General features: G+C 43.3%; 1 protein-coding gene across 1 annotated transcript in view; it reads right to left on the bottom strand.

The window, feature by feature from the left end:
• LOC115473996 (beta-galactosidase-like) overlaps window positions 1–23,991 on the bottom strand; it is a 330,129-nt gene that overhangs the window by 12,640 nt on the left and 293,498 nt on the right. The window contains 1 exon segment of the mRNA XM_030209251.1: window positions 23,035–23,268. Coding sequence (XP_030065111.1) covers window positions 23,035–23,268 — 234 coding nt within the window.

Below are 23,991 nucleotides of genomic sequence, written 5' to 3' on the forward strand. Positions count from 1 at the left end.
CAAAATCACAAAATCTTGTCCAAAACAGTATTTAAAAAAAAAAAAGATAAGACATTTTTCTTTTTTGAAAATGACTTTCTTTCCTATTCAAATTTTGACGTTTTTTTGCAAAACGTCCAAAGTCGCACTTAGACGTCATATCGAAAATGCCCCCTTAGTAAAGGAGGAAACAGTGTTGGTTCGTTGGGAAACAGCGACCATATGATCAAATTTGACTTAACCGGAGTGCAGTTACTAATGAAATCTACTGTAGCAGCATAGGCGCCCCATATAAGAGGCTTGGGGAGACTAAGCCTCCCCAGCCCAGCTGTGACCTTCCCCGTGGCCCCGCCTGCCTCCCTCTCCAAATGTAGCCCGAGACTCCCGACGAAATCTTCTGCTGCCGCCACTTCTATTGAGCAGCGCAGCGGCAGCCAGGAACGACACCTACGCTGATCAGCTGCCGCCGCTTCTCTCGGAGCCAGTACAACATAAGAAGAAAAAGAAGCACGGGGCCGCAGCAGCATTCAGACATGCGCTGTTGGCTCTGCCGGTCTCTGCCCCATGACGTCAATTTCCCGTTCCGGGGGCAGAGGACCAGCAGAGCCGACAGCGCACGTCTGAACGCTGCTGCGGCCCCGCGCTTCTTTTTCTTCTTCTGTCAGCGCTGCTGTAAAGAGGCCCGGGCCGGAGGGAGAGAAGAGAACGTGGCCATTGGCTGGAAACGGTAGGAGAGAGAAGGAGAGCAGGGGAGAGCCATGGGACATGGACAAGAGCAGGGGAGAGCCAGAGAGCGATAGGGAGAGAAAGAGGGGGCATGGAAAAGAGCAGGGGAGAGCCAGAAAGAAATGGGGAGAGAAAGAGGGGGCTATGGAAAAGAGCAGGGGAGAGCCAGGGACATGGAAAAAAGCAGGGGAGAGCCAGAAAGAGATGGGGAGAGAAAGAGGGGCCATGGAAAAGAGCAGGGGAGAGCCAGGGACATGGAAAAAAGCAGGGGAGAGCCAGAAAGAGATGGGGAGAGAAAGAGGGGCCATGGAAAAGAGCAGGGGAGAGCCAGGGACATGGAAAAGAGCAGGGGAGAGCCAGGGACATGGAAAAAAGCAGGGGAGAGCCAGAAAGAGATGGGGAGAGAAAGAGGGGCCATGGAAAAGAACAGGGGAGAGCCAGGGACATGGAAAAGAGCAGGGGAGAGCCAGAGAGAGAGAGATGGGGAGAGAAAGAGGGGACATGGGCAGGAGAGAGAGAGAGAGAGAGAGAAGCTGCTGGGGAGAGACTGGGGGAGACCCTAGCTGTCAGACTGAGAAATGCTGGCTGGATGAAAGGAGGGAGAAAGAGGAAAAATGCTGGAAGGAGGGAAGAAACTGGTAGGGAGGGAAAGAGGAAAGACACTGGAAGGATGGGGTGAGAGAGGACATGCTGAATGGAAAAGGGTCAAGAGAGAGAACTGTCTAGAAGGAAGGGGAGATAGAGGAAAACAATGGACGGAAGGATTGGGAGAGGATAATGGGTGGAAGGATGGAGAGAGAAAGAGGAATGACACTGGATGGAATGGTAGGAGAGAAAGAGGGAAGGTGCTGGACATGGATGGAAGGAAGGGAAGTATATGCACATGGATGGAGGGGAGTGAGGAGAAATGCTGGATATGGATGGAGGGAAACTGCTGAATTTAAGAGCTGGATCGGGATACTGAAGGATAGGGACAGGGCTACAGATGGTAGACAGGACGCATAAGGACACAGGAGGATGGTGGACATGGTGAGAGAAAAAATATCAAATGGAAAGAAGACACTGCATAAAACAGAAGACACTGGGACCAAAGCGAATAGAAAAACTAAATGATCAGACAACAAAGGTAGAAAAAAGTATTTTATTCAGAATTTATTAACTGGAATAGGTCAGCTTTTGGAAATGTGCATCTGTGATGTTTTGAATGTAAATTTCAATTTTTCTAGTATTGCTGCATGCTGAGTCTGACTTCTTGAGGTAACTTTCCAGTTCAGTATTTTGCCTTCATATCTGTTGTGTCATGTGTTTTTCATGTGTGATCAAGGTGCAGTATTCTGCTAGCGTGTAGTATTTTCAGCCCTTTTTGGGGTGTTTTTTTTTGTTTGTTTCACTAGGTTGTGCACTGGTGTTTTAGAGCCCGGTATAATTACAGTGCTGCCTTTCCACGCATAAGGTTTAGCTCGTCCTGTCCTTGGAATTAGTACTGTTATGGTTTGGTAAGGCTATATGAGTGTGTTTTTGCACAAGTTTGTGTATAGTGTTTTGCAGTGGAGAGATTGTGTATTGGCCTTACTGAGGTGGCACCAAATCATCAGAAAGGGTTTTAGAGCCTAAATCATGACACACTACCTCTTGAAGTATCTACATATAGTCGTTCATATAAGGAGCTCATTGTGAACACTTTCCACCCTAAAAGGGTGCTTTGTGGCTCTACATGAGAATTGTGATATTATGATCCCTTGTTTCATATTGTTGACGGTCTGCATTTTCCGTATGGGTGGTATATTGGTTTATTAGGGTCTGCCAGTGTTATGGTACAGTAAGGTTTATGAGTGTGTTTTTGCACAAATTTGTGCATAGTGTTTTGCATTTGAGCAATTGTGGTTAGTACATGCTTTGAGCAACCACTTTATTCTTTGACATATGATACATATTTAATATCTAAATTTAATAAAAGGTATTGTGACTTATTTTTATTTATTTTTTTTCTGTGTTGTCAGACAATTATGGATTTAGCCTCTCCAAACAGTTGGGCCACCGACCGCCTATGTGTAGCAGCATTTAATTTCCAAAAGGGTAACTTTGATAAAATGAGGGAAATGGTTAAAAAAACAAAACAAAACAAAAGCTGAAAGGCTCAGCCGCAAAGGTTAGGACTTTAAATCAGGCATGGATGTTAACAGACGCCACAGAGGAATGATTCCCTGTAATCAATATTTCTGCATATACAATAACGTCTGTGGAAACGGATGTATTGGCTAAAGGCCTTTCGTTTGTGCTTTCGCAAAAGCATGACCCTTTTCAAGTGAGGGTAGATTTGGCAAAGTTCTTTAGAGCATTGCAGTTAAAATTATTTTTTCACATAAGGATGACATCATTCCTATTCTTCTGTTTGGAACAAGAGTACCTGGGTACCCCCAGGACCAGTAGACCCTGCCATTGATACGTTTAAAAAATTAGTATTAAAAGATGTTGCCTAATTAGAACAAGGTATCTTCTTTCAACCTAAAAAACTGAGTAAGACAGAAAGAAATGCATTACAATCTTTGGAAAATAATCCAGAAATTGTCATTAGATGAGCGGACAAAGGTGGAGCTATAGTGGTTTGGAATAAGGATTATGTCCAGGAGGCGTAAGGACAATTATCAGACCCAATGGTATATTGACAACTTTCCTTTGATCCTACAGAAATATTGTTGCAAAATATTAAGGATGTTCTCAAGGAAGGAACAGAACTAGGTTTCTTGTCTAACAGTGAAAACAATTTTTTTATATTATTGTAAGGCTGAGATACCAATTTTTTAATCTTGTTCCTAATACACAAAAGACTTCATCATTCCCCTGGTCGTCCTATAGTTCCAGGTTGTAACTCTCTATTGGAAAGAATTTGTCAGTATGTGGACAGTTTTTTGGCCCCTTTGGTGGTTCAAATTCCTTCTTATATAAAGAACACTACCCATTTTCTCAATAAAGTGGAATAGATACATTGGAGTATACAACGTTTTTTGTTAGTACATAAGTAATGCCACACTGGGAAAAGACCAAAGGTCCATCGAGCCCAGCATCCTGTCCACGACAGCGGCCAATCATTCTATATATGTTATTCCTGGAATTGTGGATTTTTCCCAAGTCCATTTAGTAGTGGTTTATGGACTTGTCCTTTAGGAAACTGTCTAACCCCTTTTTAAACTCTGCTAAGCTAACCGCCTTCACCATGTTCTCCGGCAATGAATTCCAGAGTTTAATTATGCATTGGGTGAAGAAACATTTTCTCTGATTTGTTTTAAATTTACTACACTGTAGTTTCATCGCATGCCCCCTAGTCCTAGTATTTTTGGAAAGCGTGAACAGACGCTTCACATCCACCTGTTCCACTCCACTCAATATTTTATGGATGTACAGTCTCTCTACATAATGATTCCTCTTCAAGAAGCCATTGATTCCATTATACATAGTTTGAACAGTTGTCCTCATCCATGGATGGTTCCTACATAATTTGTTTTACAAAATTGGCTACTACTGCTCTTGCAAATAATTATTTTCTATTTCAAAATACTCTATTTACAATTACAGGGAGTAGCCATTGGATCGGCTATGGCTCCTCCGTCTGTTGCTAATTTATTTATGGGATGATTGAAAGAGCAAAGTATTTACAAAATGGTTGGTTTTCAACATGTAAGATCTTGGTGGTGCTACATCAATGACATCTTTCTTTATGGTATGGCATAATACAGAAATAGCTTGTCTCAATTTGTGAAGGAATTGAATGTGATACATCCTACTATTAAATTTCAATATGTTAGTCATTCTAGCATTTTTGGACATTAAAATACAAGTGACAGAAGGTAAATGTAGTACTCCAATTCTACAGATCAGAATTCTTTATTGAGATATGAGCGTATACATCCTTTTCACACAAAAAATAGTTTACCTTTTTCCCAGTTCTTACAGTAAGACGCATTTGTGACAATACAGAGGAGTATCAACAAGTTTCTACAGGACTGGCAAAAAAGCTGGAAACTAGAGGATATCTCCGAAACGTAATTAAAAAAAGTTATAAGAGAGCACTTCATAACCATAGGGAATGGTTAAGGAATCTACTATAACTCACCAATATGTGAAGTATACAGATATTTCTCCCAAAATATCTCAGGTTATCAAAAAACATTGGTCTGTTCTCTCTGTGCATGAAATCTTTTGCAAACACCCATTGTATGGTGTCATTTTCTTCTAACAAAAATTTGTCAGATGTGTTATGTAAATCTGATGTGTGGACAGACCGTAGAGATCAAGTAGGAGGTCATAAAAATGTGGTCACTGTGCCATGTGCAGTACAATGGAAGAAACATCAGAAATCTGGTGCGATTCAACTCAACAGATGTTTTATTTATGACAACAAACTTCCAGTATATCTAAGAATTGCTTGTCCTTGTGGTCTATTTTATATAGGACATACCAAACGGATGTTAAAGACTAGATTGATAGAGCATAAGTATTGTATCACACACAAAAAACTGGAAGCTCCAATGGTTCACCATCCTGTTTTAATATAATGATAGCACCTCTAGGTTATCTACTTGAATCAAATGGTTTCAATTGTTTCATGTATGCCGATGTTGTTACAATCTACGTCACTTTTGACAAAGATATCGAAGAAATCTTAACCAATATAAAATCAGGCCTAGACCTAATGGAATCATGGGCAAACAATTTCAAACTGAAACTTAACAGAGAGAAAACCAAATTCTTAATACTAACAAACCCTCACCAACCAATTACTTCTTCTATATTTACTACTGGTAACAAAACTTATCCACTGAACCACAATTTGAAAATCCTATATTTCTTGTATCCAAATTAGTGTGTAATGTATTCAAATCATTATGGAACATAAAAAGATTAAGACCTTATTTTCAAAACACAATTTTCAGATCATTAACTCAATCCTTGGTACTATCAAAATTTGATTACTGCAATGCGGTCTATGCAAGACTTAAGACCTCAATAATCAGAAAATTACAAACTGCTCAAAACACAGCAGCTCGTCTTATACTTAAAGCTACCCAATACTCCAAAGTGACCCCGCTTCTACTCAAACTACACTGGCTACCTATAAGTTCATGCATTACTTTCAATTATGTGCATTCACCCACCAAATAATTTATGGTTCATCCCCATCTTACATGCAGAAATCTTATAGAGTTATCAACACGCAATGCTAAAAAAATCACCAAGAGACTTTCTTCTATTAAACTTCCCTCAATGTAATGAAATTAAATATAAAACTATCCGCAATGCTGGATTTTCATACCAAAATACAACCAGATGGAACTCTTTGCCCAAACAACTCCGTCATACTAAAGACTATCTCATATTTCATAAAGTACTGAAAACTCACTTGATAAGATCGACCTCTAACAACAGAAATAACTAACCCTCTAACTAAACCGCAATAACACCAACTCTGTTCATATTCACATTCTATCCAATGTATTACAAACATGTTATATGATCAGGATTTTATGTTATACTGTTATTAGTTATATATATATATATATATATATATATATATATATATATATATATATATATATATATCATGTAATCAGAACACCTTGTCAGTTCTACTTTTGTTATACTGTGAGCCACACTGAACTTGAATCCTATTTGAGATGTGGGATATAAATGTCATAAATAAATAGAGTTAGATCATCATTTTGATCATTTGAAATGTATAGTGATAGAACAACTATAAAATACAAGAGGTGGCGATATTTCTAAACTTTTACATCAACGGAAACAAAAATGGATATATACATTACAAACTATGGCTCCAAGTGAAATGAATGGCCTTTTGGAATGGGATTAACAACACAGAAAACCAGGAAAACATACTAATACAAAACCCACTCTAAATGGAAATAAGAGGGGCTTCTTCAGAAAAATGAACACCCACGTTAACTTGACCACTATTGGGTGAAGTATAGCACTTCATTTATTGGAAGCTCCCTCTAATAGTGATTTGTGTATAACAAGTGCAATAAGTGCTCAATATTCGTGCAATGGTGTCCTTATGTCTATTAAATCTATTTCATCTTAATGCACTTTAATTCGTCACTTGAGCCAGCTTATATATCAAGCCAGATAAAAACAAGAATAACTGTGTACTTATCTTGTAAGCCCAGCATCACCAGACGCTTAGGGCTCCATGAAGGCAATGACTGTTCACCTGCACTGCTGCTGAAAGACTGCTCTCCCCTGGATATCAGGATTCGCCCGATGATGTTCAGGTGACGTCACTCAGTCAGGTCACAGCAGCTAGAAGTGTTCAGAAAAGGTATATGCTGAAGTCACCTGAACATCATCATCAGGAGTGTCCCCACCTCCATTGGACCACTGGAGTCCATATCAGTACTAGAGAGGCTTTTGCCTAGTTGGCGGCAATCCAGGGGAGAGAGACCGCCCTAATCCAAGTCCCTGAGGAAAGTTGATCTGAAACCTGCACCTTTAAGGACACCTTTGCACAAACAGTGAGCACTTATAGAATTTGCTATACACAAGTCACTATTACAGGGAGCTCCCAATGAATGAAGTGCTATACTTCACCCGATAGTGGTCAAGTTAGACTACCACATGGGTGTTCATTTTTCTGAGGGAGTCCCTCTTATTTCTATTTAGAGTGGTTTTTGCATTAGTACATTTTCCTGGTTTTCTGTATTGTTATATTCATAGATTTTACCAGCGAAATTAGGGATTTGTCACGCCTAGCCTTTGGAATGGGAGACATTTTATTAGTTTTTGCTGTGTTTTGTTGAGGGCTATTTTCCTTTTAAATTTCAAGATCACCCTTGATTGGTTTGCTGTCTCTTCAACGATGTTTTAAACACCTGCGCCATTTTGAATAAGAAAAATCGAGTCATTCGAACATTCCTCCTCCTGAAGCAGATTTTCAAAATGAGGAGGGCCCTTAATCCTGGTCGAGGCCTTATATGTGTGCAACTTGGAATCAGCAGGAAGATTGCATAGGTTTCAAGAACATAGTTACTAGTTTCAGATAAGTAACTTTTGATTTTTGTTTCAAGTGCACTTGTTTTTGAGTTTTGTTTTTCTATTTTTGACCTTTATTTGAGAATGTCCAAAAGTTATAAACATGTTTGTAGAGAATCAGTAGTAAAGAATGGTTTTTGAAGCAGTGTTTTTTTTTTCTCCACTAGGAGTTTTTACACTGCTGTTTTTCCATTCTGAATAGAAGCTAGTGATAGTAGCACATTTGTGGGTTTGTTAAAAGTCTGTGCTTTTTTAAGTTGATGACTTTCCCTGAGCAGTTGAAGATTCATTTTTTTTTAATATATTGATTTAAAGTCCAGACTTTTGGTAGTTGTTCAAATGAATTTGTAGCAACATTTTGGTAGGAATTTGAGCATTTTACATTTTGCTATCTAATTTGTCTACATTGTTTAAAAATACCATTTTGGAAGCCCAGACTAGATGTATTTCACGTATTAATAAAAGTGGAAAGAAGAGCAAACGACAGTCAGCATGGTTAAAGGGAGTAGTGAAAGAGGCTGTTAGAGTCAAAAGAACATCTTTCAGAATATGGAAAAAAAGAACCAAATGAAGAAAACAAGAAATATAAGCATTGATAAAGAAGGCCAAAGAGAATACAAGGAGAAACTTGCCTTGGAGGCAAAAAACTCAAAGTAGTAACACTTTCAGGTATATCAGAAGCAAAAAGCCTGTGAGGGAGTCTGTGGGACTTTTAGATCATCAAGGAGTAAAAGGGGCACTGAGGGAGGACAGGGCCATAGCAGAGAGGCTAAATTAATTATTTGCCTCGCTCTTTATTGAGGAAGATGTAAGGTCTACCTGTACCAGAGATGGTTTTCAAGGGTAACGTTGCAGAGGAACTGAAATAATTCTCGGTGAACCTGGAAGATGTACTGAGCCAAGTCGACAAATTAAAGAGTAATAAATCACCTGGACTGGATGGTATACACCCAGGGTACTGAAGGAACTCAAAATATGAAATTGTAGATCTGCTGTTAGTGATTTGTAACCTGTCGTTAACGATCAGTTGGAGGGTGGCCAATGTAACGCCTGTTTTTTAAAAAGAGATCTTTGATAGGGGATAGGGGCAGGAGGTATTAGTTCTCTGTGTGTTAGTCTCTTGGGAGTCGCTTTGAAGAGTCCACATGGGTGACCCAGATTGCACTCTTTGACTGCACCATAGAATTAGTGAGAGTGATCTGCATTGCTTGGGCAATGTTGTGGTTTGGGGGTTTGGAGAGGGGAAAAAGTATCTAAATTTTCAGAAAACATTTGACAAAGTCGCTCAAGAGAGACTCCAGAAAAAATTAAAAACCCACGGGATAGGAGGTAATGTTCTGCTGTGGATTAGGAAATGGTTAATAGAAAACATAAGGTAGAATTAAATGGCCAATTCTCTCAGTGAATGAGGGTGAATAGTGGAGTGTCCAAAGTATCTGTACTGGGATCAGTGCTATTTAACATATTTATTACTGTTCTGGAAATGGGAACGACAAGTGAAGAGATTAAATTTGCAGACAAAACTATTCAAAGTTGTTAAAACACATGCAGATTGTGAAAAAGTGCAGGAAGACCTTAGGAAGTTGGATTACTGGGCATCCAAATGGCAGATGAGATTTAATGTGGACAAGTGAAAAGTGGTGCACATTGGGGAAAAATAATTCAAATCCTAGCAGTCAGCACTCAAGAGAAAGGTCTAGGTATCATCATGGACAATACTCTGAAATCTTCTACCCAAAAAAGCAAACAGAATGCCAGGAATTATTGGGAAAGGGATAGAAAATAAGACAAAGAATATTATAATGCCTCTATCACTCCATGGTGCAACCTCACTGAGTAGTGTGTGCAATCAGGTCTTAAAGATATAGCAGAATTAGAAAAGGTTCAAAGAAGGGCAACCAAAATGATTAAGGGGATGGAACTCTTCTCATATAAGAAAGGCTTAAGAGGTCAGGACTCTTAACCTTGGAAAAGAGATGGCTGAGGGAGGTCTACAAAATTCTGAGTGGTGTAGAATGGGTAAATGTATATCATTTTACTCTTTTTTTCACTCAACTAATAATTAAGCTCTGGAGCTCATTGGCAGAGGATGTGATCAGCAGTTACTGTATCTGGAAGGAAATGTCCATAGTCTGAAACTGAAATAGACAAGGGGAAGCTACTGCTTGTCCCTGGGATCAGTAGTATGACTCTTGGGATTCTGTCAGGTACTTGTGACCTGAATTGGTCACTGTTGGAAGCAGGATACTGGGCTAGATGGACCACTGGTCTGACCCAGTATGGCTGTTCATATGTTCTTTCCACATTAAATTTCATCTTCCATTTGTGGAATACTGTCTGCCTTTCTTGTAGGTATGAAAAGGAAACAGAGGACAGGAGGGTCTTGTGTCACATCTCAAGCGATAAGTGGGAACTTCAGGATAACTATATCTGGAGTGTAACTGCTTTTCTTGCTTGGATGGTATATGTATATTGATGTTTGGTTTTGTTTTTGATTTAAAAATTTAATAATGGAGATTTGAACACAAAATTTCATCTGCCATTTGGATGCCTAGTTTTCCAGCCTCCCAAAGTGCGGCCATGCAAGTGCAGCTGCATTTTGAATGAGTGTGTGCATTACTTTGGGGGCATGCAGGGCTGGAAGTTTTTCCTAACATGGGGAAGTGGAAAGTCTATGGAAACCCTGCTTTAAGTGCAACAGTAACAACCGGTCCCATAGACAAACATGTTTTTCCCCCACACAAGGTCAGTCTCAGGGCAGAAATGTTACTCCTTCCTCTAGTACAGGGCATTCTTTAAACCCAATTGAGAAGGCACCACCACCTTTCCCTGGTTCTCCTTCAGGTTGGAGCTCCTTTGAAGGTCAAACTCCTGGTATCATAGAGGCCTGATGATGTTAAAGCAGGTGAGGAGAATGGAAAGATTATGGTGAAAAGGAAAACCCAGGCAGTGTAGAAGCTTGCAAAAATATTACAACTATCAGGTAAAAATGGCCAAGACAACATTTCTTTCAAAGTTAAGACATCTTTGGTCCCAATGAAAAATTTTTTTTGTTTTTTTTCCCTACTTTAGGTTTCTGGTGAGGACTATGTTCCACCACCTTTGATGCCATCAGCTGATGAATTTGCTGCATATTTTACATCCAAAGTAAATTTGCTTAGAGAGCCATCTGTTATCAGATGCACAAGAGGTATCAAAGATTGATAGAGTTGGATAAGTCTGTGGAAGTGGGTGGTTCGAGTTAGGGTAATTTTCAGCTACCATCTCTAACAGGTCTTATCCACATCATTGCTAATCTTAATGTTACTTACTGCTCTCCTTAGATCATTTTCCATCTAAGTGGGTCACACTGCCTGTTCATGGGTTATTACCTTTAATATTATGAATGATAACCCAAAGTCTTCCGTCTGGGCAAGTTCCAGATTAATGGAAACAAACAATGATTCACCATCTTTTGAAGAATAATTTTGTGGTGACCTCTGTTCTGGCTAATTATAGGCTAATGTCTAACCTATGTTTAAAAGTTTAACAAAAATTACTGACAAGATTGTAGCAAATCAGTTGACACTATATGTGGAATAAGCTATCTTACAGTTAGGTTTTTGCACCATTATAGTACACCAACAGTTTTAGCAGACTTTTTGAGTGAGGCGCATGAGATCATTAACAGTGGGCAAGCTGCTTTGGTGATGTCAGCTTCAGTGTTTAATTTGGTGGACCATCACCAGTTGATTAGTAGATTGTGGAGTGCGAGGGACAATCTTAGTTCATTTTTAGCAGCGCACTCTTTTACAGTGATAAGTGGCACTGATATGTCAATCAGTTAAGCTGACTTGTGGGGTTCCCTCAGGTCTCTGCCCTCTCCCTGGTATTTAAATCTCTCTCAGTCCATTGGCATTCAAGAACTTGGAATCTGTGTGCATTTCTATTCAGATATCCTACTGATAGTAAAATTTCCTCTTCCAACCCTGATTTTTCATTGTTACAGAACTGCTTGTATACAGTGTAGAAATGGTTGATCACTGTCTAGCTTTGAATCTCTCTAAAATAGAATGTGGAGTGCATGGTTCAGATTGTAGGCCTAGAGTTGTTCCAGTCCTATTAGGCCAACCAGTTATGTTAGTGGACTTTGAGAGTGTGGATTTATTCTCAATAGTCTTTCAGGGAGCAGGTTTCAAATGTAAAGAAGGGGTTCTTTGTCACGACAGCTTCAAGCTATCAGACTTTAAATAAGGCAACCTTACATTCATTTTTACATGCTCTGATATTCTAGCATCCAAGTCTCTCTCTGGTGCTTCAGTACATCTCAAGACTCTTTCCTGAAGTCATGACATCATCAGTGAAGGCTCAAGGAACATGAGGACATTCGAACTTTGCCTTTGCAACCAGAAGTCTTCAGATGTTTCTTTGATAGTGTGCTGTGTAGCACACCTCTGCCTTGTTTCTTGCTGGTGTGCAAGTGTGCCTGTGTGGCACTTCTGCCTTGTTTCTTGTTTGCTTGCCTGGGTGCTGTGTGGCACTTCTGCCTTGTTTCTTGCTTGTGTGCAAGTGTGCCTGTGTGGCACTTCTGCTTTGTTTCTTTGCCTTTGTGCTTATGTAGCACTTCTGACTTGTTTCTTGTATATTTGCTAGTGTGCTTGTGTAGCACTTCTGCCTTGGTTTCTGTTTGTTTGCTAGTGTGCTTGTATAGCACTTCTGCCTTGGTTCTTGTTTGCGAGCTAGTGTGACTCTAGCGCAGTTTCTTGCTGCATATGTTTGTGTGGGCTTGCCTTTAGCCTTGTGCTTTCTAAATGTGATTCCAGTGCAGTGCTTGGGTGTGTTCAGCCTTCTTGTGTTTGTTCTTTCTTGTTAATCCTCTGCCTGTGTGTATGTGCCTTCTCTTTTGCATTTTGCTATTGTGCTTGGGTTCCAGTTCGGCCTTGTGGCCTGTATGAGAAGGCTCTGGTGTGCACAGGTTCCAGTTCAGCCTTGCGGCCCATTTGAGTGTCTCTCTTCTAGCTTTACTGCCTAGCCAAGCTCTGCTTTTCTGTAGCCTGTTATTGCCTAGCCAAGTACTGTTTCTTTGTATTTGCCTGTGTGCTTTTGCACTTCTAGTCTGTTTCAGTTCTGCCGGTTCAGTCCAGTTTTTTCAGTTCCAGTCCATCGTTGGGTGGTTCGTCTGCTGCTGCCGTTCACCAGTAGCGGTCCAATGGCTCACTGTGACATACACAGAAGAAAGGGAACCCAAAGGCGCAACAGCGAACGTAAACAACCAAGGAGCCTTCAAGATATGGGGCATCTCGACTGTACTTTATTAATCAGACCCGACATGATCAGCCTCAGGGGATGGGAGGGAGAACGAAGGGAGGGATGGGAATGGAGGGAGAAGGAAGGGAGGAATGGGAGGGAAGGAGATAGAGAGGGAGGGGGGAGGGAAGGTGGAAGGGTGGAGGGTAGGAGAAGCACTTTAAAAATGAAAAAGGAGAGTGCTTGATGGATATGTTATATTTTAACTGGTTCTGGAGGTATCACAGTCAGCTGGTTGCTTGTATTAGAAGTTCATTATCTCACAATATCGCACTCGTGTTATTGTTCTTGATATATTACTGTATATTGTTAATAATAATAAACATGCTGCATAAATATAATGAGAAACAGTTGAACAGTATAAAGTTCCTATGGTCAGTGAAGTGCAAGTATTAAGGCAAAAGACCTATGAGTCACAAACCTGTGAAAACAATGAGGGAGTCATAGAATCAACCTTGAGCAGCCTGGTGTGAAACAGAGACAGGGAGGCTGTGTAAAGGTAGCAGAAAGAATGTTGCTTGCAGACATTTGTAGATAAGAAATGTAAGAACAAGCTTCAAAGAAAAGGGTTGCTGACGTGCACACATTGGGTGCAGTATGAATGTAAGTGTATTTAAACTGAGGAGAAGATATGTATCTTAAGCAAAGCAAAGCAAGCATATATCTCTGTATTACTGCTATCTCTGTATTATTGCTAAAAATATATTCTGTAAGTAGACTTTGCTTCCAGTGTGATGTTCTCATGCTGCCTCTGTCCAACGGAGGACAGTTGAAAAAAATAAAAATATTTTGATTATTCTTCTTTATAATAGGTGTCAGTTTCTTTGTTTACACACACATAAGGTGTAAATAAACAATATATACGGTTAAATGAGAGATGTGATCCTGTGGTGCGCAATTATGTTTATGATGCATTTCTCCTGCTAATAAAAACAGTTAAAAAAAAAAAAAAAAAAGAAAGAAATGCCTGCATCATGAGTCTAATGGTGGTATCAGTATCCAAAGAAAATAGTCATCAAGTGGGGGTAAACACCTTTTGACTTGAAAAAGACAAGTCTACTGGGTGAAAAACACCAAAAACAAGAGACACAGGAACTTAACAAAACTTTGAAAAGCTTCCCGTATACAGACACACTGTGTACCAGCCAACAATTGCTTGCACACGGAAAATTTGTTGATATGTGTACAATATTTATTGAAGTTGTAGAATGGAGATTATTTTTGACTGATGATTGTACCTTGTAATGTCTGCCGGGCTTCTCTTGTATGAGAATCTGGACCACTCCCGAGATCTTGTTCCTTCTATAAAGTTTCATTCATCTTTTTAATTTATTATTTGACTCACTTGTGGGTTGCACTTGGTGACATATGCCATAATCAGTATGCTCTGTTCATAGGACTCATCATTTCTACACTGTTTCAAAGTCTGTCCTGCTCACCCTTCAAACATTAATTTCCTACCTAACACCTAAACACAATCTGTGTGCAGTCTGACTAACAGAGACCTCCCAAAAAAAGACTTGCTGCATACAATACTTCTTGATGCCATGCTGCCTTCAGTAGAAGCAGCATACACAGTACAAAGCACAAGAGAAAACACTGTTTCCATCCTCAGTGAGAGAAAGGTGAAAAAGAATCTGAGCACATTTTTCTTCTGAAACCAACAATTCCCTTAGGCTCAAATAGCACCAGCTCATCTAGTACCAGTGCTGGGAGGATGGAAGACCAAATGACAGCCGGCATGGTTAAAACGTGAGGTGAAGGAAGCTATTAAAACTAAAAGAAAATCCTTCAGAAAATGGTAGGAACCGGCTGATAATAATAAGAAACAGCATAAGGAATGTCAAGTCAAATGCAAAGTGCTCATAAGGAAGGCTAAGAGGGACTTCGAAAAAAAAGATTGCGTTGGAGGCAAAAACATATAGTAAATTTTTTTTTAGGTATATTAAAAGCAGGAAGCCGGCAACTCCTCACCGGCCTCCCACTCAGCCATCTATCCCCCCTTCAATCTGTTCAGAACTCTGCTGCACGTCTTATCTGCCGCCTGGACCGATATGCTCATATCTCCCCTCTCCTCAAGTCACTTCACTGGCTTCCGATCAGGTACCGCATACAATTCAAGCTTCTCCTACTAACCTACAAATGCACTCAATCTGCAGCCCCTCATTACCTCTCTACCCTTATCTCCCCTTATGCTCCTACCCGCAACCTCCGCTCACAGGACAAATCCCTCCTCTCTGTACCCTTCTCCACCACCGCCAACTCCAGGCTCCGCCCTTTCTGCCTCGCCTCCCCCTATGCTTGGAATAAACTTCCCAAGCCCATACGCCAAGCCCCCCTCCCTGCCCATCTTCAAATCCCTGCTCAAAGCCCACCTCTTCAATGTCACCTACGGCACCTAACCATTATATCTCTCTTCAGGAAATCTAGACTGCCCAATTTGATTGTCTGTACATTTTGTCCTTAGATTGTAAGCTCTTTTGAGCAGGGACTGTCCTTCTTTATTAAACTGTACAGCGCTGCGTAACCCTAGTAGCGCTTTAGAAATGTTAAGTAGTAGTAGTAGAATCGGTTGAACCGCTAGATGACTGAGGAGTAAAAGTAGCGATCAGGGAAAGCAAAGCCGTAGCAGAGAGATTAAATGAATTCTTTGCTTCGGTCTTCACCGAGGAAGATTTGGGATACCGGTGCCAGAAATGGTATTCGAAGCTGACAAGTCGGAGAAACTTAATGAATTCTCTGTAAACCTGGAGAATGTAATGGGGCAGTTCTACAAACTGAAGAGTAGCAAATCTCCTGGGCCGGATGGTATTCATCCCAGAGTACTGGGATGAGCTTGCGGAGCTATTGTAATATGTAATTTATCCTTAAAATCGAGCGTGGTACTGAAAGATTGGAGGGTGGCCAATGTAACACCGATTTTTTAAAAAGGTTCCAGAGGAGACCTGGGAAATTATAGACCGGTGAGTCTGACGTCGGTGCCGGGCAAAATGGTAGAGACTATTACTAAGAACAAAATTACAGAGCATATTCAAAAGCATGGATTAATGACACAAAGTCAACATGGATTTAGTGAAGGGAAATCTTGCCTCACCAATCTACTACATTTCTTTAAAGGGGTGAATAAACTTGTGGATAAAGGGGAGCAGGTTGATATTGTGTATCTGGATTTTCAGAAAGCGTTTGACAAAGTACCTCATGAAAGACTCCAGAGGAAGTTGGAGAGTCATGGGATAGGAAGTAGTGTTCTATTGTGGATTAAAAACTGGTTAAAAGATAGAAAACAGAGAGTAGGGTTAAATAGTCAGGATTCTCAATGGAGAAGGGTAGTTAGTGGGGTTCCCCAGGGGTCTGTGCTGGGACCGCTGCTTTTTAACATATTTATAAATGATCTAGAGATGGGAGTAACTAGTGAGGTAATTAAATTTGCTGATGGCACAAAGTTATTCAAAGTCGTTAAATTGCGGGAGGATTGTGAAAAATAACAAGAGGACCTTACGAGACTGGGCGTCTAAATGGCAGATGATGTTTAATGTGAGCAAGTGCAAAGTGATGCATGTGGGAAGGAGGAACCCGAATCATAGCTACGTCATGCAAGGTTCCACGTTAGGAGTCACGGACCAAGAAAGGGATCTAGGTGTCGTCGTTGATGATACGTTGAAACCTTCTGCTCAGTGTGCTGCTGCAGCTAAGAAAGCAAATAGAATATTAGGTATTATTAGGAAAGGAATGGAAATGAGGATGTTATAATGCCTTTGTATTGCTCCACGGTGCGACCGCACCTCGAACATTGTGTTCAATTCTGGTCGCCGCATCTCAAAAAAGATATAGTGGAATTAGAAAAGGTGCAGAGAAGGGAGACGAAAATGATAAAGGGGATGGGACCACTTCCCTATGAGGAAAGGCTAAAGCGGCTAGGGCTCTTCAGCTTGGAGAAAAGGCAGCTGAGGGGAGCTATGATAGAGGTCTATAAAATAATGAGTGGAGTGGAACGGGTAGATGTGAAGTGTCTGTTTACACTTTCCAAAAATACTAGGACTAGGGGGCATGCGATGAAGCTACAATGTAGTAAATTTAAAACGAATCGGAGAAAGGTTTTCTTCTCTCAACGTGTAATTAAACTCTGGAATTCGTTGCCAGAGAATGTGGTAAAGGCAGTTAGCTTAGCGGAGTTTAAAAAAAAGGTTTGGACGGCTTCCTAAAGGAAAAGTCCATAGACAATGGACTTGGGGAAAATCCACTATTTCTGGGATAAGCAGTATAAAATGTTTTGTACTTTTTTGGGATCTTGCCAGGTATTTGTGACCTGGACTGGACACTGTTAGAAACAGGATGCTGGGCTTGATGGACCTTTCGTCTTTCCCAGTATGGCAATACTTATGTACTTATGTAATGCCATGAAAATTCATTCACAACCACCCATGGAGTTTTTTATGTTATTTATATATACCTCAGCTCATTCACTGGAGCAACAGTCCAAGGGTCCTGAATCTGGCCACTAGGCATCACCACTGCTCGGAGGTTCACTTTCCCTCAGGAGCTGTGAGCAAGGAGTGTAATGCAAGTCCCCCGAAGGGCAGTACACAGCACTACCACCGACTCATCAAGCCAGTCCAAGTAGTTTGAAATACATGATGAAATTTGCTGAAAGTTCCACAACACAGTTTTGAATGCGCTACTTAGAGAAAGGGCAATTTGCAAAGGGAAAAGGCCCCACTGAAAACTGCCCCCCCCCCCCCATATGAGAGAACATAGCCAACTTGTTCACAGTTGGTGTCCGCTGCCCCCACCCTTCCCCTCACCTCTACAGGCACACACAAAAGCACCCACATTATTTCCCAGTGTATATTTTTCATCCCACAGAAGATTAAGCATTTCCCTCTGATGTTACACAGGTAACATTTTTTTAAAAATTGGAGCGAGACCTTGGGGTGTCGGTGTCTGAGGATCTGAAGGTGAAGAAACACTGTGACAAGGCGATGGCCGTGGACAGAAGGATGCTAGGCTGCATAGAGAGGGGTATAACCAGCAGAAGAAAGGAGGTATTGATGCCCCTCTACAAGTCGTTGATGAGGCCCCACTTGGAGTATTGAGTTCAGTTTTGGAGGCCGTATCTTGCTAAAGATGTAAACAGACTGGAAGCAGTGCAAAGAAAAGCTACGAAAATGGTATGGGAATTGCGTTGCAAACCATGTGAGGAGAGACTTGCCGACCTGAACATGTATACCTTGGAGGAAAGGAGAGACAGGGGTGATGCGATACAGATGTTCAAATATTTGAAAGGTATTAATCCGCAAATTAACCTTTTCCGAACACGGGAAGGTGGTAGAACTAGAGGACATGAATTGAGGTTGGAGGGGGGCAGACTCAGGAGTAATGTCAGGAAGTATTTTTTCATGGAAAGGGTGGTAGATACGTGGAATGCCCTCCCGCGGGAGGTGGTGGAGATGACAACGGTAATGGAATTCAAACATGCGTGGGATAAACATAAAGGAATCCTGTTTAGAAGAAATGGATCTACGGAATCTTAGCGGAGATTGGGTGGCGATGCCCGTAATTGGAGAGTAAAATGCTGGGCGGACTTCTATGGTCTGTGCCCTGACCATGGCTGAATAGATATGGATGGGCTGGATTGTAAATTTTAGGGGGCTTCGACGTTAGCTTCAGAAAGCGAATGATACATACCTGTAGCAGGTGTTCTCCGAGGACAGCAGGCTGATTGTTCTCACGACTGGGTTGACGTCCACGGCAGCCCCTCAAACCGGAGTAAAAATCTTGCGGGAGGTCCTGCACGCAGGACACGCCCACCGCGCATGCGAGGCCGTCTTCCCGCCCGTGCGCGACTGTTCCCGCTCAGTTGAATGACAAGCAAAGAATTGAGGAAAAAACGCAACTCCAAAGGGGAGGAGGGAGGGTAGGTGAGAACAATCAGCCTGCGGTCCTCGGAGAACACCTGCTACAGATATGTATCATTCGCTTTCTCCGAGGACAAGCAGGCTGCTTGTTCTCATGACTGGGGTAACCCTAGCTCTCAGACTCACTCAAAACAAGAAACCAGGTCAATTGAACCTCGCAACGGCGAGGGCATAACAGAAATTGGCCTACGAAGAACAACTAACTGAGAGTGCAGCCTCAACAGAATAAAATCGGGTCCTGGAGGGTGGAGTTGGATTCAAACCCCAAACAGATTCTGCAGCACCGACTGCCCGAACCGACTGTCGCGTCGGGTATCCTGCTGGAGGCAGTAATGTGATGTGAATTTGTGGACCAATGACCACGTCGCAGCCTTGCAAATCTCTTCAATAGTGGCTGACTTCAAGTGGGCCATCGACGCTGCCATGGCTCTAACACTATGAGCTGTGACATGACCCTCAAGAGCCAGCCCAGCCTGGGTGTAAGTGAAGGAAATGCAATCTGCTAGCCAATTGGAGATGGTGCGTTTCCCGACAGCAACCCCCTTCCTATAGGGGTCGAAAGAAACAAACAATTGGGCAGACTGTCTGTGGGGCTGTGTCCGCTCCAGATAGAAGGCCAACGCTCGCTTACAGTCCAATGTGTGCAACTGACGTTCAGCAGGGCAGGTATGCGGTCTGGGAAAGAATGTTGGCAAGACAATTGACTGGTTAAGATGGAACTCCGACAACACCTTTGGCAGGAACTTAGGGTGAGTGCGGAGGACTACTCTGTTATGATGAAATTTAGTATAAGGAGCATGGGCTACCAGGGCTTGAAGCTCACTGACTCTACGAGCTGAAGTAACTGCCACCAAGAAAATGACCTTCCAGGTCAAGTACTTCAGATGGCATGAATTCAGTGGCTCAAAAGGAGGTTTCATCAGCTGGGTGAGGACGACGTTGAGATCCCATGACACTGCAGGAGGCTTGACAGGGGGCTTTGACAAAAGCAAGCCTCTCATGAATCGAACGACTAAAGGCTCTCCAGAGATGGCTTTACCCTCTACACGATAATGGTAAGCACTAATTGCACTAAGGTGATTCCTTACTGAGTTGCTCTTGAGACCAGACTCTGATAAGTGTAGAAGGTATTCAAGCAGGTTCTGTGCAGGACAAGAACGAGGTTCTAGGGCCTTGCTCTCACACCAAACGACAAACCTCCTCCACTTGAAAAAGTAACTCTTTTTAGTGGAATCCTTTCTAGAGGCAAACAAGACACGGGAGACTCCCTCAGACAGACCCAATGAAGCAAAATCTACGCCTTCAACATCCAGGCCGTGAGAGCCAGAGACTGAAGGTTGGGGTGCAGAAGCACTCCGTCATTCTGCGAAATGAGAGTCGGAAAACACTCCAATCTCCACGGTTCTTCGGAGGACAACTCCAGAAGAAGAGGGAACCAGATCTGACGGGGCCAAAAGGTCCAGGTCAGAGGCAAACAGCCAGGAGAGTCTGCGCATCACTATACCTTGGGCCGCAGCTCTGAATGCCACATCACAGGTGTCATAGATACCCCTGGACAGGAATTTTCTGCACGCCTTCAGCTGCCTGACCACCTCCTGAAAGGGCCTGGACTGCTCAGGGGGGAGCTTGTCAACCAGGTCCGCCAGTTGCCGCACATTGTTCCGCATGTGGATGCTCGTGTAGAGCTGGTATGATCGTATTCTGGTCACGAGCATGGAAGAATGGTAGGCCTTCCTCCCAAACGAGTCCAGAGTGCGAGACTCCCACCCTGGGGGTGCCGAGGTGGTATCTCTCGAACTCCGTGCTCTCTTGAAAGCAGAGTCCACGACCGCTGAGTCATGAGGCAGTTGAGGCCGCATCAACTCCGGGTCTGAATGGATTCTGTATTGGGACTCCGCTTTCTTGGGAATGGTGGGATTAGATAATGGCTTCAACCAGTTCCGAAGCAGTGTCTCTTTGAGGACATTGTGCAACGGTACCGTGGAAGACTCTCTAGGTGGTGATGGATAGTCGAGGACTTCAAGCATCTCCGCCCTCAGCTCATCCACAGTAACCACTGGGAAGGGAATGCTGATAGACATGTCCTGAACAAAAGAGGGGAAGGAGAGGCTCTCAGGGGGAGAGAGCTTCCTCTCCGGTGAAGGTGTGGGGTCGGAGGGAAGGCCCACAGACTCCTCGGAGGAGAAATATCTGGGGTCCTCCTCCTCCCCCCACGAGGCCTCCTCCTCGGTGTCGGACATGAGCTCTCTCAGCTCAGACCGCAACCGGGCCCGTCTCGACTGCGAGGAACCACGTCCTCGATAAGGGTGTCGAGAGGTGGACTCCCGCGCCGGCGGGGACGAAGCTCCCTCCATCAACGTCGATGAGGATTCCACCTGAATGACGATCGACACCGGTGCCGCAAGCGGCGCCGAAGACCTCATCACCGAACCACAGCCCACCGGCGCCTCCATCAACGGCACCGAGGGCACATGCACCCCCGGTGCCGGCAAGGCCTGGCGCATCAGCCCTTCCAGGATCCCCGGAAGGATGGCTCGGAGGCACTCGTCTAGGCCCGCTGTCTGGAGAGGCAGGGGACCGGTGCGGGCGTCGGTGCTGGAAGCTGCTCGGGTCTAGGAGATGGTACCGGGGTACCCGACGACCTGCGCATCGACACCTCTTTGACAGAGGGGGAGCGCTCCTCCCGGCGCTGCCACTTCCTGGGGGGTCGAGTCTTCTCTCAACGTCCCGGAGCTGCCAGTCCCATGCGCTGTGGGCGACTGATGACGGTGCTTCTTGGCAGCTTTCTTCCGATGTCCATCATCGGCGCTCCGCGGCATAGACGAGGAGGAGGTGGAGTCTCCACGGCCTCTAGGGATCGGATCCGACAGGGTTTGGTCCCAATGGCCCTGAGCAGCGGGATTGGCCGGGGCGGACTGCCCACACGGCCGCTCACCGTCGCCGTCAGGTCGTCGGGCCAAGGGAACCTGTGCTCCTGAGGTCGATGCCATAGTCGGCGCCGAAGACCCGGCCGTCGACACCGATGCCGTCGAAGTCGAAGGGCTGGCGCAAGTTCCAAAAAGACGATCCCGAAGAACTTGCCTCGCCACCTGCGTCCGCTTCCGCAAGCCGAGACACAAGGTGCACGCCTTGGAATTATGCTCCGGGCCAAGGCACTGGAGGCACCAAGTGTGAGGATCGGTCTGCGAGATCTGCCGGCCGCACCGACCACACTTTTTGAATCCGCTCGGGACCTTCGAGAACAGACACGGAAAAATTGCGTCAGCGAGATCAAAATCGTCGATGGTGGCGGTGAAAAGTACACCAGAAAAAGAAAGAAATAAACGGCCGCGCAGCCACAAGACCACGACGAGGCGACCCCGCGACTAAACTCGACGAGGGGAAGGAAAAACAAATCTTTTTTTTTTTTTAAATAAAAGGGCGCGAACGCGCAACAACAAGAAAAAAAGAAAAGTAAAAGCATGGACTAGGCCGCAAACCGGTTTTCCGGGGTTGACACGGAGAGGAACGAAGACGCGTCTCTCTCCAGTGCGGAAAACAAAAAACTGAGCGAGAACAGTCGTGCACGGGCGGGAAGACGGCTGCGCATGTGCGGTGGGCGTGCCCTGCGTGCGGGACCTCCCGTGAGATTTTTACTTCGGTTTGAGGGGCTGCCGTGGACGTCAACCCAATCGTGAGAACAAGCAGCCTGCTTGTCCTTGGAGAACGTTTAGTACAGGAACAGTGTTGGGCAGACTTTTACGGTCTGTGCCCTGAGAAAGGCACGGACAAATCAAACTCGGGTACACATTTAAAGTAGTGCATACCATTTAAAATGAGTTCATCTTGTTGGGCAGACTGGATGGACCGCTCAGGTCTTTACCTGCCGTCATTCATTATGTTACTATGTTCTACTATATCAAACCCCATCCCCCTTCCTTTTTTAAAAACTGCTCTTCCCACCTGCAGGCATAGATTTTGGGTTTCCCCTGCCCTCCCTTCAAATATACATGAAGAGTATCTTATGCACCTTAGAGCCAATTATTTCCACAACTCTCTCATTCAGCAAAAGGTGATGCTACAAAACATGCACAGGCCATACCTTGGTCCAGCCAGTGAATTTGATGAAGCTGTCCTGGGGCAAGTCTGGAATCCCAGTTGGAATTGAAAAGCTGCCCACATAGAAGGCAGGTGCCAGAAGCTGTGTGTCGCTGAGCGGTTGTGAGGCAGGGCTTTGGTTCTGCAGACCATAGAGCACTGCGCTGTCTATGTCCAAGGGGAAGATCCGCCAGTAACTGAGAGTATCATTGCCTAAAGTTACATTGGTAACAAGACCCTGTAACAAAGACAAAAAGAGGGCATATTAAAGCCAGACAGTGCATACCACAAATCTCTTCACTGAACCTAGGGGGTAACTGTATAACAGTGCACCTTAGTGGTGCATATTCTAGAAAAGGAAAGCGGCCGCCTTTATGAAGAGATTCATCCAAGGCAGTGTACAGTAGAAACAGTTTAACATAAAACTTATAATTTTGTTAACATAACAATAGTTAAATAATCAAGAACAAATGTAAATACAGTAAACTTAAACAGTAAATTGAAACCTAATAATAAAACTACCGTGAAACAGTATAAAAAATATACACATTTAACAGCACTGGAATGCAAATACCAGAGATATAATACAGTGTTAGCATAATACTAATGATACACCTAATAAGCATGCATTAGAACATTCAACTAACATAGATATGATGCTAAAGATTTTCTACAATATGGCTTACCATATAGCTGAGGGACCAAAAGCAGATATACGATGACAACAAGATTCCTGGTACAGAGTCAGTTGGGATAATTTGATGGTTAGTTAAACTCAAGGCAAGTTTGTTTACATGCACATCTTGCTAAGTGTATTCTATAAAGTGCTCTGTGTAAATTCTACTGTGCAGATCTAAAAAGGGGACATGGGCACACCTAAAATTTATGAACACTGCTTTAGAATACACCTGATCCATGCCTAAGTTAGGTGCGGGTATTTACAGCAGGTTTTTGTTGGTGT

This window comes from Microcaecilia unicolor, chromosome 1, assembly GCF_901765095.1.
Source record: "Microcaecilia unicolor chromosome 1, aMicUni1.1, whole genome shotgun sequence".
Taxonomy (NCBI): Eukaryota; Metazoa; Chordata; class Amphibia; order Gymnophiona; family Siphonopidae; genus Microcaecilia; species Microcaecilia unicolor.